At 47.9% G+C, this 15,524-nt stretch overlaps 1 protein-coding gene across 4 annotated transcripts in view; it reads right to left on the bottom strand.

Moving 5' to 3' along the window:
• The window catches only part of RYR1 (ryanodine receptor 1), a 111,559-nt gene that overhangs the window by 74,783 nt on the left and 21,252 nt on the right, over positions 1-15,524 (bottom strand). For all 4 annotated transcript variants that reach the window (XM_090260891.1, XM_090260893.1, XM_090260892.1 and 1 more), the window contains exons 21-33: positions 14,467-14,571; positions 14,168-14,271; positions 13,598-13,681; positions 12,573-12,880; positions 11,589-11,791; positions 10,506-10,680; positions 10,119-10,327; positions 6,492-6,886; positions 5,398-5,530; positions 4,384-4,544; positions 3,749-3,914; positions 1,180-1,266; positions 798-1,024 (exon numbers count right to left, since the gene is read on the bottom strand). In XM_090260891.1, coding sequence (XP_090117017.1) covers positions 798-1,024; positions 1,180-1,266; positions 3,749-3,914; positions 4,384-4,544; positions 5,398-5,530; positions 6,492-6,886; positions 10,119-10,327; positions 10,506-10,680; positions 11,589-11,791; positions 12,573-12,880; positions 13,598-13,681; positions 14,168-14,271; positions 14,467-14,571 — 2,357 coding nt within the window. The remainder of the gene's footprint in view (positions 1-797; positions 1,025-1,179; positions 1,267-3,748; positions 3,915-4,383; positions 4,545-5,397; positions 5,531-6,491; positions 6,887-10,118; positions 10,328-10,505; positions 10,681-11,588; positions 11,792-12,572; positions 12,881-13,597; positions 13,682-14,167; positions 14,272-14,466; positions 14,572-15,524) is intronic.

Here is a 15,524-nt window from a genome sequence, read left to right as displayed (position 1 = left end):
TCTAAACAGGGCTTAGCACACAGTAAGTGTTCAATAAATATTTGTTGACTGAATAAATGACTGTGTCTGTCTCTTGGGAATGGGTGTGAACTCACTGAGTTATACAGGAGCATTACTAGAATGTTCATAAGGGCTGAGAGTCTCTAGCCTCAAATGTTGCCAGTCACATAGGAGGAGCTCAAAGTTATTTGTCAAATGAATGAATAAAGGAAAAATGAGGTATGTTGGCAGTCTCGTGGGGTGAGTCTGGGATTCCTGGCCGTGTTCAGAGTCCTTAAGAGCATTCCTGTCATTCATGTGAACACATCCACCCAGGTATGTCTGGGTCCCCTGGAGTGGGTTTGAAGAGCTCCATGAGACACATCTGAAGTTCTCTGAGACACCTTTGGGTGCATCCATGTCTCTCCAAGTAATGCCCAGATCCTCCAAAGTGTACTTGAGGTCCCTAGGGTGTTGTGTGGGCTCTTTGATGTTGGTCTGGGCTCCCTAAGATGGGTTTGGAGTCCCATAAAGTGGGTCTGGGGCCCCTTGGGATGTTGTCTGTGGTCCCCTGAGGTGGGTCTATGGTTCACTGAGAAGGGCCTAGAACTCCCTGAGGTGGGTTTGGAGTTCCCTAAGATGGATCTAAGGCCCCTTGGGGTGTTATCTGGGGACAGTAAGATAGGTCTGGGGCCTCCTGGAGTGTTTGGTGGAGTTCCAAGATAATGGTGGGGGACACTGAGTTGGACCCAAACCCAGGAAGCTTGCTTGCAATACCCCCCCCCAACCCCCCATGGTGCAGCTGGGCTGGCCCTGACCGGTTCTCCTCAGGGATGTGCAACGCCATCATGGTCAGCGGCTCCTGACACTGCACGGCCCAGCCCAGCCGCTCGCCAGCACGCCGCGTCTCCACCTGCAGGAAGTGGTTGGGCATGCGGCTCCACGAGATGGGCATCAGCATCTGCACCTCAAGCCGCGGTGGGCTCTGCGGGGCCGGGTTCTTGCGTTCGCTCAGGAACATGGCAGCTGACAGCGGCATGATGTTCTGGAGGCATGGTGTACAGGTCAGACTTCCCAGTCCTCTGTCCTGCCACCCTGCTTCCAGGGAGACCTCCTGGATTGCCTCCTCCCCTTTGGCTACTCCTCTAGCCTGACTTCCCACACCTCCCATCTTGGCTTGTCCCATCACTGCACTCTGACCTTCTGCTTCCCCAGCTCAAACTGGATGACGTTCTGGTGGGTGGGCAGGACAAAGACAGCAGGAAAGAGCTTTGTGTTGGGTTCCACCTGGCAAGGAAGAACGGGGCAAGGTAAGGAAGAGGACACTTAGGCTCCACAATGGCCCTGAAGTCACCCTTGGCCTGCATTGCCTCTGATCCAGCCCTGACAAACTCCTCTAACTCCACCAGGGTAATCTGTCATCTGGGTCTCTACGTACCACAGCCTGTCCCCTACCACAAATGCCATTTATGTTTCTCTCCCAAGCATATTCACTCTCCAAAATCCAGAAAGCACCCTCTGATTGCCTCTTCACCCAGCCCTCCTGATCTTCCTTGTGGAACCACCACAAACACCACCATCTGGGAAACAATCTTGCCGGAACCAAACCTGAATCTAATTGCACCTCTGCACCCATCTCCTAGTTTACAGGAAATCCAGGGGACAGAGATAAATGTTCAAATCATACTGCAGGGATGCATCAGCCAGATCCTGACAATGGGGAGCTAGGTCCATGCTGTTCAGATGGTGGTGTGCACAAAGAATCCCCTGGGCCTTGTTAAAATACACATTCTGATCAGTGGGTCGTGGAAGAGGCCTGAGATTCTGCATTGTTCTTTAAGAAATTTTTTCCAGTTACTGCTGACATACAATATTATGCTATTTTCACGTGTGCAACATAGTGATATATCTTACAAAGTAATCACCCTGACAAGGCTAGTACCCACCTGACACCATATATAGTTATCACAGTATTATTGACTATGTTTTCTGTGCTGTACTTTACATTCCTGTATTTTTATAAATGGCAATTTGTACTTCTTAGTCCTTTCACCATTTTCATTCATCCTCCAACCCCACCCCCATCTGGCAACCATAAATTTTTTCTCTGTATGTATGAGTTTGTTTCTGTTTTGTTCATTTATTTTGGTTTTTAGATTCCACATATAAGTGAAGCCATATGGTACTTGTCTTCTCTGTAGCATAACACCCTCTAGGTTATCCATGTTGTCACAAATGGTAAGATTGCCTTCTTTTTGTGACTGAGTAATATTTCACTGTATACATGTAACACATCTTTATCCACTTGTCTATCAATAGACACTTAGGTTGCTTCCATATCTTGGCAATTATAAATAATGCTGCAACAAACATAGAGGTCCATATTAGTTTTTTGTATCTCTTCAGATAAATACCCAGAAGTGGGGTTGCTGGGTCATATCAGTTCTATCTTTCTTTCTTTCTTTCTTTATTTATTTATTTATTTATTTATAGGAATCTCCATACTGTTTTCCACAGTGGTTGTACCAGTATGGAATCCCACCAGCAGTGCACGAGGGTTCCCTTTTCTCCACATCCTCACCAACACTTGTTGACTTATTGATAATAGTCATTCTGACAGGTATGAGGTGATATCTCATTGTGGTTTTAATTTGCATTTCCCTAATGATTAGTGACCGTGAGCATCTTTTTGCAGAGATTCTGCATTTCTAACAAACTCTCAGGGGATGCTGACCCTGCTGGACCAGTGACCACACTTTGAGGAGCAAAACTCTCTACATGACAGATAGCCTGGTTTCTTCAACAAATACATTTCAAAGAGGAGAGAGAGAAAAGGAGGGAGGTACGGGGTTGGGGGTCTACATATAAAAGAGATTCAAGGGATATAGCAACCAATTAAAATATATGACCTTACTTAGATTTCAATTCAAACAAATGGTAAAAAAAGATGTCTTGGAGACAACTAGAGACATTTGAATATGGGTCACATATTTGATGATATTTAGGAATTACTAGGATTTTTTAAAGGTGACCGGTATTGTGGATATGCTTTCTAAAAGAGTCCTTATCTTTTAGTGATATATCCTGAAAAGAGAGGAAACCAGATGATGTCTGGGAACTCCTTCAAAGTCACTCAGTGGATGTGGCAGTGTAGGTGTGTGGGGGGCATAGGGAAGAAGGAAGATTGGCTATGAGTGAGTAATAGCTGGAGCTGTGTTAATGGGGACATGGAGGCTTATTATGCTATTCTAGTTGTGTATATTTTTGAAGTTCTCCACTTAAAATTAAGTTTTATAAAATCCAACTTAGAATAGGTGAATAAATATGTGATAAGGCCACTGTAGTAAAACATGAATGGTAGATTCTTGGCAGTGGATAATTGGTGTTCACTGTACAGTTCCTTCAATTTTGCTGTATGCTTGAAATTTTTCATGATAAAATGTTGAAAAGGAAAAGCCCTTCTTGGGATTCTGGCCCCCCGATTGGTGAAAAGGTGGTGACTGGTCACACCCAGCCTAATAGAGAATGTGGGGCTCTGTCTAAGGTCAAGAATATGCCCTGTCTCCTCCTTTCTGGGCCTCATTTCAATGAGTGATGTAACTGGGTGCTCTCCCAGGGGCCTCCCAGCTCTGGCCTGTCTTGAGGACAGACTAGGTACTGTTTTTGTTCTGTTTTTCTAAGGTCTGGCTTCCAGGGGTATCCTGGAGGGTTGTCCCAGGAGGCTGGGACATGAAGACGCTATTGCTAAGTTGCAGAGATCTGGACTCACCTGGAAAAAGGTGTTGCTCTCTTTGCCGTTGGCTGTAAAGGTCATTAGGCCAGTGGCCAAGTCCACCAGGCAGCCAATGACAAGGTCTGTGTGACTGATTCGGCCCTGCTGCCCGGAGCTCACAAAGTCTCCACCCCACACCATGTAGCAGTTGCTGCACTTGAGGCTGGAGGAGACAACGGGGAGTCAGTGCACGGGTCCTCAGCCAAGACACTCTGGCCCCTGGACACCCCTTTCCCTGAACTCCTAGAATGCCATGACCACAGGACTCATTCCCAAATCACCACCATGTGCAGATCACCTGAGCATTGAAAACCCCTTGCCCCAGACCCGGACTCCCTTGAAGCTAGAATTCTTAGAAGCTGATGGGGTATTCTGGAAGGAGGAGAAGAAAGGGGAGCAGGAGGAGAAAACAGAGAAAGGCTGTAATGTAGGCAGAGGAGGGCAAGATGAAAAAGGAGTAAACAGGAAAAAAAAAAAAGGAAACAGGAGAGAAGGAGGAAAAAAGCAGAGCAGGATCCATCAGAGGGAAATACAGTAAACAGGAAGAGACGAGGAAAAGTAGGAGGGACGCTTCTGAGCTAGGTGCCCAAAGCTGACCTCCCGCCTCCCACAGTCCCTCCCCTCCCCAGCACCTGCTGTGGACGTTGCCTTGTTCATCCCCCATGGTCACGGTCACTGCCCGGACCTTGCTGAGGTCGAAGTTCATGTCATGCTGATGGTAGTCGGGGGTGACCCAGCCCACCCACACGCAGCTGGGCTCCTGTCCTGCGAAGACCCTCACGGAGTAATAGTACTGGAGAGGCAAAGGGCGGGGGGACTAGTGGTTAGTCCAGAAGAATGGTGACAAAGGGCTTTCCTAGGACTCTGAGTGGGTTCTCTGGAGTCTTAGTGTCTTCTAGGAGTTTAACAAGCCACTGGATTTGAGCCCCCTAGGTCTGTGTTCCTCTGTTTCTGTGTCTGCTGGTGTATTTCTAAATTCGGGGATCGTTTGGGACTATTTTGTGATATCTCCAAATTTGGGTCTCTCCTCAGGTTACAGCAAAGTTAAAAATAAATAATGGCTAACAAACAGCTTACTAATTAGCTCACAGATTAACTCACTTAATCCTTACAATTACAATCAGGTGGGTAAAATTTTTATCCCTGTTTTACTGATGGGGAAACCATAGAGCTTCCATAAACAAGAAGGCATAGAGCAGTGATATGACTTACCCAAGTGGTACGCATGTTGCTCATGATCCTAACATTAGGCTGTTTGTCTCAGAAAGTATCCCATATCTGGGGAATCCTTAAACTATATTGGAGTGAATTTTGGTTCCCAGGAATATACTACAATAACTTAAATTTGGATGTATTGAGTGTATATAGGTGAACACAAATATTGGGGTCCCAAGCCTATATTGGTTTATCTCTTGGACTTTGGGATCCCTGAGAGTTATATTAGTGTGCATTATAGCTTCATTGTGTTCCTAGCAATTTTTAGGCTTTATGGATCTAAAGACCCAAAGGATCAAATCAGTGTGCTCCGTATTTTGAGATCTCCAGTGTAAATTGAGGCGTTCCCAGTTATGGGAAGTTACTAGGGATCATAGCATGACATTCTGAAGTCTGAGGGGTTCCTGAAGTTGAAGGTTCCTAGTTCGCACCGTGGTGGTGTTGAGGATGATCTCAGGGTCATCGCGATCATCAGCAGGTACCACGTCTCGAGGGAGCCGGGGAAGAGAAGGGGTGGCTGGTGGCTGGGTCATCATGGCGGCCTTCTTGGCCTTAAATAAGAACCTAGAAGTGGGGAGGAGGGACTGCATAAAAACCAGCTCTCAAGCCCAGCCCTCCAGTCCTCCCTACGGCAACATTCATGACCCCGACATCTGTCCTAACTGCATCCTCTATCTCATACTCAAGGCCTTGCCTCTAGAAGGATGGAATTCCCAACTGTGCCTGGCTAATCCATTCTAAAGGTGCTGTGCTCTGTGTTTGTTGAACCAAATTTAGAGGTGCCTCTGAGAATATGGAGATTCCCTTTGGGGTGTACAGTGGTCCCCCTAAGTCAGTATTTGTCATAATGTGTTTCTCATGTGGGTGTTAAAGGAACTTGAGAAAGGACAATTCTTCATGTGTGTCCCTGTCTTGTACACTGAAAGCAAGTAGAATCCCTGGAGACCCCAGTAGCAGCACCTCTGAAACTGATAACCAGAGTATTCCATCATTTCCAAACACCCACAAAAGACACAAAACTACATCCCATTGAAAACCACTGCTGTAGTAGGGGGAAAGCAGATTTCATTTCAATTCAAGTTTAATGCCTTTTGAGGGTATTTCTTGAAATAGTTTTGGGGGTACATTTGAAACACAGAAATGACCCTAATTTAGAAGACCACTGATGTTCACTGGGATACCTTTGGGTATTATCAACTCTACCAAGATACTGAGGCCCTCCCTTTAGTGTCCATGGATAATGAAGCCCATTGGGTGAAGTGCTTTGAAACCCACCAAGTACCCCAAGGACAGGGAAGTTTTCGATAGATGTAGTGAGGTACCCCGATTTTACACTCTCCCAGAAATTAAAACTTCCTAAGGAAATAATGGCATTCACTTGAGATATGCTAGGATCCCTTAGGATTCTGACTCAGCATATATGGGGACACCTTGGGATGCACCAGGGTTTCTTAAGTTGTTGAGTTTACCTAACTGGAGGTCCCAGGACAGACCCCAGGCCCCACCCTGTCCCACCTTGACTCACCCTCTCTTCTTGTTCTTCTCTGTGGTAGCATCCTTCTCATTTTCTGCCCTGACAGGCTGGGCCTCCACCCCAGCTTGGATGGTGCCCCCAGGTGCCCCCTCCTTGATAGTTCCCTCTTTGCCCCCCTCAGCCTCGCCCCAGCGCCCAGCTGAGCGGCGCAGGTTTTCATAGTCGGTGTCAGGCTCTGCTGCCCGGTCCTCATCCTCGGCAGGGGGCTGTGGACCGGGAGGTGCCAGAGGGGTGGCCCCTGCAGTACACCGGAAGTGCTGGTGGAACTGGACTGGAAGGCTCAGCCGAAGAAAGAGCATCTCCACTAGACTGTTCTGGGAGCCCCAGGTGCGATGGGTCAGGCGCAGGCAGGGGGGCATGTCCACAGTGCCGTCCACACGGGCCACCTGGGGAGGGGAGCGGGAAACACTGAGCCTGATGGGCAGGCTAGGCTGTTGATACTAAACCTGTATACACAACCAACAAGCCACCATTAGGCCTTAGAGCACCTGTGTGAGAATGAGCCAAAGGTGTCCCCTCCTCTGAGTGGATGAACTCTCCATGGGGCACATGGGTTGACGATAGGTGTGGTTAGCCCTCTGTCAACCTTTGTCTACATACCTGGACAATGGCAGCCCTGGTCAGACACTAGGATCCCTGGGGAGCTTTCAAAACCTACCTGTGCATAGGCCTTCCTCAGACCAAGCCATGCATCCATCCATCCACCCACCCATCCATCCATTCATTCACCATCTGTCCATCTACCCACCTGTCCACCCACCCATCCACTTGTCCACTCATTCACCCATCCACCTGTCAATCCATCCACCCATCCCACAGATATTTACTGAGCACCTACTGTGTATCAGGCACTATTCCAGGTGCTGGGAGCACAGATGTGAACAGAACAAAGGGCTTGCCATTCTGGTCTCTTAGGGAAACCTCTTGGGAAGAGCAGCCCAGAAGGGCCAGTGTTTTTTAAAGTCTTCCCAGAAAAATTTTTGTTACACTTATATGTGGAAACACAACTCTCAGAAAAGTGCACACATCATAAGCGCACAGCACGCTGAGTTTTCAGAGTAAACACACCTGTGTGCTCAGCACCCAGAAGGAGAAATAGAGCCCAGCCAAGCCTCGAAGAGCTGCCTCAGTGCCTGCCAAGGACCATGAGGGGTTCTGAGAAGGGAAATACACCGATGTGGCCTAAAGAAGGGACAGAAGCTGGTAGAGGGACAGATGCCTGTCCTGTGCGCTCCAAGTACAGACCTCAAAGTTTTCAGGTTCAGTTCAAAGGTAAAGAAATACCAATCCTGTAATAAGTGTACTGAACTCCACGTTCTGGTTAATATAATGTACTCAGCTATACTGAATGCAGTGTATAATTTTTATCTGCAGATAAAATCTTAAAACTGTGTCCCAGTACCACATTTGATTGCATATGTGAGATTTTCTAAAACACTCGGTATAATAGGATTTGAAATAAATTATATTACTGTTCATAAAAGTTGAAAATGAGAAGTTAAACCCACAAGTGAAATGTTTGAAATGGTTATGCCCATGTCCACATAAGATGTTACTGGGACATCAGATACTTATAATGATGGTTTAAGTACTGACTGATATTTAAAAAAAAAAGAAACAAGTTTTCTTTGCCTTCTAGTTTATTGATTTGGTTTAATTTCCATTTTGCTATTTTGCATAATCAAAGTATTGTAATCTTATAATTTAAAAATAAATTGCTTAAGAACAAAAAATAAAGTTTTCTTGAGACTCCATAAACAATTGGAGCAGTTCCCTTTCTTTGCTGCCTCTCCCAAGTTGATCTGCTCAAGGCATAACTGCTGAGTCAGACCTCTGTACCCCTCCCCAGCCAGAGAATTCATCCCACAACTGTGCAACAAAGTTGCCTGTCCCCAGACTGTGTGCAAGATCTCTCTCTCCCCCTTCTTTATCAATCCTGTTTGGATTTTGCTCTTTGACAACAATCTGCTGACCTCCTGTGCGAAGTAACAAACCCAGTGACACCCTTCTGATTTATCACATCACAGATTAGCTTTGCCTGTTCTTGAACGTTCTACAAATGGGACGCCACAGTATGTGTTCTTCTCTGGCTGGCTCTTTCACGCAACATGATGTGCTTGAGATTTGTCTGTGTGTTGTGTGCATACCAGTTTATTTGTTTTCACTGCTGTCCTTTCGGTTGAGGACACTATGAGCAGTGGCAGGAATGAGGAAGCTCATGGCTACTGCATCCTCCTCTCCTGCCTGCCCCAACCACCTCTCTCTGGTCTGTCTCCACTCTCACCTCGTACAATCCACTGTCAGTATTATCCTTTCCAAACTCAAATCTAAACTAGACATTTCCTGGCTTAAAACCCTTCCATTTTTATCTAGTCTTAAAATGCCTCCCTACAAATTACTCAAAAATTACAAAGAGAGAGAGAGAGAGTGACTTTAGAGTGCAAAACTCACAGGCTCCACCTTAACGAGAGTCAAGGCTAACATAGTCAGTAATAAGATAAAGCGACATTGTGTGCCTCCTGACACCCTGCATAACATCCGTGCTGCAGAATTCCTGCCAAATGCACAGAACGTAAACCTAACCATGAGGAAATATACGACAAACCTGAACTGAGGAACATTCTGCAAAGCAACTTCAAAAACGTCTGTGTCATGAAAGATTCAGAAACATTCTACTTTAAGACTAAAAACATAATAATTAAATGCAACATGTAATCCTGATTGGATCCTAGACCAGAAAAATAAAAAGAGACATTATTGCCACAATTTATAAATTTTGAGTATGGATTGTGAATTAAGTGATAGTATGTATCAATGTAATATTTCCTGATTTTCATAACTGCACTGCATGCAGTTCTGTAAGTGCATAGCCTGTTCTGAAGAAATGCATATTGAAATATTTAGAGGTAAACAGGTGTGATGTCTCCAACTTACTCAAATGATTCAGTAAAAAGAAAGAGGAAGATTATGTGGGAGGGAGATCTGAAAGACGCCATGGATGGGAAAACAGGCTCAGAAGGAGACAGTCATATGCCCAAGGTAAGAGGCCAACTCCAGGTCTGTCTGATTCTAAAGCTGAACCTCAGTCACTTAGAGTTCAGGTTCTTCCCAGATTGAGAGAAGGACTATCACTTTGGTTGATGAGGGTAATTATAATAAGAGTCTGACCCTGAGTTTAACCTTGGGACTGGAGTCTAAAATTTAGGATACTCAGATTAATAAAGAGCTACTAAAAACAAATAAGTGAAAAACAAACAAACAAAAAAAACCAATTAGTAAAAAAGGTGCCAAAAATGTACTCAAGGATTTATATTTCTTTAAACCTTGTTCTACGATCAGATAGTTATAAGAACTGGAAATTTTCTTTGGGGTCACTTATTGCAGCTTCTTTTTCCTCTCTTTCTCCATTTTATAGGAAAGCTACCTGGAGCTCAGAAAGGTTGTAGTTTGCCAAGCTTACACCTTACAGAACAGAACTGGGAGCCCATTATGCTGGCACCACCTTGTGCATAGTTGTGGGCTAACACGAAAGGAGAAGAGAAGACTCAGGGGAGACAGTTGTGGGAAGGATGAGGTCTGGAGGTAGATCAGAGGGTACTGAGTGGGGTCAGTCCTCACCTCATAGTGGGGGTGGTCAAGGGGCACGGCTTCAAACTGGGGAAGGCTTTTGCTGAACCAGGTGGTGACCGGACGCTGCATGTTGATGGCGAATGGCTCAAAGCCTTCCTGGAGACCACAGATGGCAAAGAACCGCAGGGAACTCACATCCTGGCCCAGGTTCAGGTGACCCACCTGGCCAGGTCCTAAGCTGCAGACGGGCAGGAATCCTGGTGGGAGGGTACAGGTGGGCAGGAGTGAGATCAGTGGGTAGGGCAGGAGCCCATGGGGTGGGGAAATGTGGAAGGAAGGAGTAGAAGAGTGGGAAGCTGGAGGAGGCAGTGTAGGGTCAGATCAGATTTTTAAAAAAACAAAAAACCAGAAAGGGGCCATGAGGCCAGCCCTCACCATCGCCAATCTCAATATCCCGGAAGGCTGTTTCAGAGCCTGAATCAGACATGAGGACTTCACCATTGAGGGTGAAGATAATGGTGTTCTCTGTGAGGTCGATCATGCAGCCCACGACATCACCCGACTGCCAGGGACGCCCAAATGGTTCACTGCCCAAGTGCCAACGCTGGCCCTGTGAGGGAGTGAGGGGGAGACGTGGCATGAGAGACACCCAAAGAAGTGAAGACATAAGAAAGCAAGGAGAGACATGTAAAGAGATGCTAGGTGTCAGGTCCAGGGCATGTGGGACAGAACAGGTCGGCCTCAAAGTGTCCTCCATCATTCCCCACACTTGCATTCATGACCCCTGGAATGTAAGGGACAAGCTTTCATGCTTTTACTTCCCTTCTGCTTGGGTTCTCTACTATGTCCATGGCTGGGGCTGGGGTTATGCAGACCACCAAAGCAGTAGTGGGGGGTTGGGTGCAGCAGCAAGTGGAGGGATGGAAAGGAAAAAGGAACCTATCAGTGTCCCCATACAGATCCATAGATACCCCGGAAGAGGTAAGTGGATAATGATGTGGATGGGTGTATGGCTGGATGGAAGAATTAAATGAAAGCTGGGTCTACATGGATGATGCAGGAAAGGAAGAAAGTATAGACAGACAAATAGATAAATGCGTGGTTGAATGAATTGATGGATGCATGCATTAAATTATTGAATAGGTGAATGGATAGGTAAATGAAATTGCAAATTGATTAAATAGGTGAGTGGCTGAACTAACAAATGAATAAATAGGTGGAAAAGTGGATGGTTAAGTGATTTGATTATCTGGACAGATTAGTAGATGGATGGAGAGTTAGATTTGTGGATGGATTAATGGATGTTTGGATAGAGAGATAAAGGATGAATAGATACGTGAATGGACAGAGAAAGAGGGAAGGAAGGAAGGTGGATGGATGGATGGATGGATGGATGAGTGGTAAGGTATATGCAGGGATGGGTGGGCAGAGTGGGGCACAGATAGAGGCCAGCTGGGGTGTATGAGCTGTGGGAGGGACTACAGGGCCTGGCAATGTGGAGCCCAGGGAAGTACTCACGCGGTGCCCATTGAAGACATAGGCCAGCTCATCCGCTCCCAGCTCCACGTCAGGTCGCAGCTCAGGCCTCGCCCAGCCCACTCGCATCTCTCCTGTGGTGACTGCCTCAAACTCAAAGTACCAGCGGCCACTCTGCACTGCATAGGATTTCTCTGCCCGAAAGATGCGCACCCGATCCCAACGGGACTGGCTCTCCACCAGACCTAAAAATGGGGCCAGGCAGAGTCAAAGAGGCTGGGTGGGGAGTGGATCCAAAGATACAGGTTGGTGGGAGAGAGCAGAGAAGATAAAGCTGAGGGGAAAGGGAGAATTTCTTGGTGTTAGAGAAGAATTGGGGAATCATAGACTAGTCAGAGAAAGGTAGAAGGAGCCTACTGAGTGAGCCTCCTTCCCTATTTTCTTTAGCAGTCAGAACTCTCAGAGAAGACACTGAGACATAGAGGGAGAAAGTTGGGTCAGTCATGGTCAAGATTAAGGTCGATCTTTAGGATAAAGTGTTGAGAACTGGATCAAAGAGAGGAAGTCAGAGTTGAGGTGAGGGAGGAGATAGAAATTGGGGTTGGGGCCAAGGGGTGAGAAGTTGAAGGTTGGGGACCACAGCCAGGGTTAGGGGTCAAGGCTGGTATTAGGGGTCGAGTTAGTGGGAGAGGTTAGAGGCTCTCTGAGACCTTGACTGGGTGGTTCCATGTTGTAGTTAAAGTCCAGAGGTTAGGAATTAGGGGTCATAGCTGTGGGTCATGGATGGAGTCTGGGGTCAGGGTCAGTGCTCACTGGGCTCCTGGTCCAGTGGCTCAGTATTGTAGCCATAGCCCACACAGAACCTGAGTTAGGTCAGGGTCAGTGGTTAAGATCGGGTTCAGGGTTAGGGTCAGAGTAAGAGTCAGGGTTTGGGGGAGGGGTTCAGTGTTGTGGCTGTAGCCCATTCAGGGGCTGGGTTGCTTCAGTGTTCAGGGGTCGGGTCAGGGTCTGGAAGTCAGCACTCACTGGGCTCCTGGTCAGGTGGCTCAATGTTGTAGCCATAGCCCAGCAGGGTGCGCACGGCCTGGCAGAGGCTGTCCCGGTTGCTGCGCTTGGTGGCCTCATCCAATAGGCGGTAGGGCACAAGGCGAGGGTTTCGGCGTGCGGGGATGTCCTGCACAGCACTGTAACTCCAGCCCTGGGCCACACGGTCTCGGGCCCACACGTTGTGCCCATTCTCTGCCAGCCGGTCCACCAGTGTTGTCTGTGCTGGCGTCAGCCGCACGTGGCTCAGGTCCAGTGGCGCTGGCTTGTACCCATTGTTCATCATATACCTGTGGGTGTGTTGGAGCTCTGTGCTCTGTGCTGTGGTATCCCTGCTTCTGAACTGACCCTTGTTCCCAGGATCCCAGCGGTGTGAACCTGGGAATTTCTGACCTTTGATCTCTGACATCAGGGTTCTATGACTCCCTGAATAATCTCAGAGATACCTGACCTCTGACCCCAGGATCCTGTGACCCAAGCAAGGCCTTTGATTTCACTGACCCTGGCTTCTGTGACTCCTTTATCATGATTCTGGGAGCCTCATCCCTGACCCTGGAATGCTCTGACCTCTCACCTCTATACCAGGACCCTATGGCTGCAGACTCCTAACTTGGGAGTTCTTGACCTCTGAACCCTGGCCTCTATCACCAGAACCTCTCAGCTATAATTTTAGGGTCCTTTACAACTCCACCAACTTGCCTCTTTCCATTGATTCCTGGCCTTCAACTTAGAGATACAACCTCTGCTCTCTCATTTTCCTGACTCCATGGCAGAGCATGACCTTGAGATCCAACCAGCTCCCTCTCTCCCTCTGGAACTCCTAACTCCACAACCCTGAAACCTCCCAAGATACTCACCACTGGCCCCAGAACCTCACCCCTGACCCTATGACCTTCACCATAACCCATGGCCTTTTCTTCTCTAACCCCAGCCTGCCCACAGGATCCCTCAACCACTCCAGCCACCCACTCTAGTCCCCAGAAGGGACCCAAGCCACCCACACTCACGTCTTGGGGAGTTTTGTCTTCTTCAGGTTGTCCTCTGCCTTCTCATCTGCCATGCCCACATGGCAGCCCAGTGCCAGCAGAGTCCTGGGGTAGGGGGCAGGGGTACGGGGTCACCCACCCAGCCCCCCAGCCCTGGTCCCTATCCCGCAGCCCCAGCTGCCTCTGTCTCAGGTCTCCAGCTCTCTTCATATCTTTTCCCCAGCTTCCTGGTGTCTTTGTCCCCACCTCTCTCTGTCTTGGTTTCTGTGTCTCTGACTCCTGTCTCTCCCTGTTTCTGTCTCTGAATTTCTTTGACTGTGCCCATTTTTTCCAGTCTGCCTCTTTCTGTCTCTTTCTGCATCTCTCTCTCTTACTGACCATCTTGCTTTCTGCCTTTATCTCTCTTTCTTGCCCTATGTCAGTTTCTGTCTCACAAGCCCTGCCTCCCTCTCTCTGTGGCTCTTTTGTCACTTTCTGTCTTTCTCTCTCACCATCTCTCTGTCTCTCTCCTCTCTCACTTTCCTTGTCTCTCCTTGTTCTCCTCCCTACCAGCAGTCAGGCCCAGCCCCTGCTCCATGGTACCCTGCTCACTTGAGTGTCTCCCCTGACATCTGCAGGTTGTAATTCCTCTCAGGCTCTGGTAGGCTGTGGAAGTTCACAAGACATGGGTGCAGCCTCTTATTGTCATCCCGAACCTGGAGAAACCCCAGGGTCAAGTTCTCGGTTCACCTTCCCTTCCCCCAACACTCCCAGACTCTGACCCCTGACCTCCCATCCTCAGTTCTGCCCCTGAAGACCCAAGAACACCCCCTCACCCCATGCCCTAAAGGCCATGAGTCATGCACACCCTCCCCAGCAAGTCCAGCCTGATGCTGCCGGCAGTCCCTCACCGGGCCATAGGTCCAGCCCTGCTCAATGCGAGTCAGAGCCCAAAGTTCATGGATATTCTCTGCCAGCTTCTCCCGAATACGCTCCAGATGGGGAGGCAGGACAATCTGGGGCAGAAGACATTCGTAAGTCCACGAGTTTCCTCCAGCTTGCACTGTGACCCCTCTTCCAGAGAACACGTGTGAGGTCGAGACAGTCCCCCAGCATGCTTTTCTGACCTTTTCTGCTACTCCAAGCCTTACTCCCCATCACCTCGCCCTGACTCCAGGATTGACACCAGCATAGTAAGGACTTAACATCATCAGAATTAAAGGATTATCTGGGAATGGGTCTGTCTCTCCCACGTCCTGGAAGCTCCATGAGAACAGAACCTGGGCTGCCTGAGTCTCTGCCATTTGCCCAGGACTGCCTGGCTGGCCCAGAGCCAGGCCCAGGGGAGCTGCTTGGGGAATGTTAGCTGAGTGAATGGGTAAGTGTCTTTCTTTCTCTGTACAGTGAAGATCTGAATAATGCTTAACTCATAATACTTCATAAGGATTTAGTGAAATCCACTTCCATAATCTATTAGGTGTTATATAGTTTATTTAAATGGCTGTTCTGCAGGCAGGCAATAACGATGGTTGAACCAGGGCAGGCCATGGGGAGGAGAGGAGAGGTGTGGAGGAATGTCCAGGAGGCTGAGTGGACAGCCTCTGAATCTGAATACAGGCTGGGGGTGGGGGAGGGTGACATCAAGGAGGAGGCCCAGGGCTCTGGCCTGGCTAGAGGGGGATGGCAAGTTCATCACTGAAATAATATTACTACTATTTACTACTGCTACTAACAGGAGCTATATTGAGTACTTACTATTTACTCAGGACTGTGCTAAGCATTTTGCAAATGTTAATGCATCTAATCTTCACAACAATGCTATGAGGCAGGTTTGATTCTTATCCCCTGTTCTCAGATGAGGAAACTGAGGCACATAGAGGTAAAGCCACAAGCCCACAGGGACATACTGAAAACCAAACCCTTATGGTCAGTCTCTCAAACATGACTTAAATCCCCTCCTATAGAGATG

Source organism: Furipterus horrens, unplaced genomic scaffold (assembly GCF_987537825.1).
Source record: "Furipterus horrens unplaced genomic scaffold, mFurHor1.1.pri manual_scaffold_13, whole genome shotgun sequence".
In the NCBI taxonomy this organism is placed as follows: domain Eukaryota; kingdom Metazoa; phylum Chordata; class Mammalia; order Chiroptera; family Furipteridae; genus Furipterus; species Furipterus horrens.
Note: the sequence above shows the minus strand (reverse complement) of the source record. Positions and strands in the feature narration are given on the sequence as shown.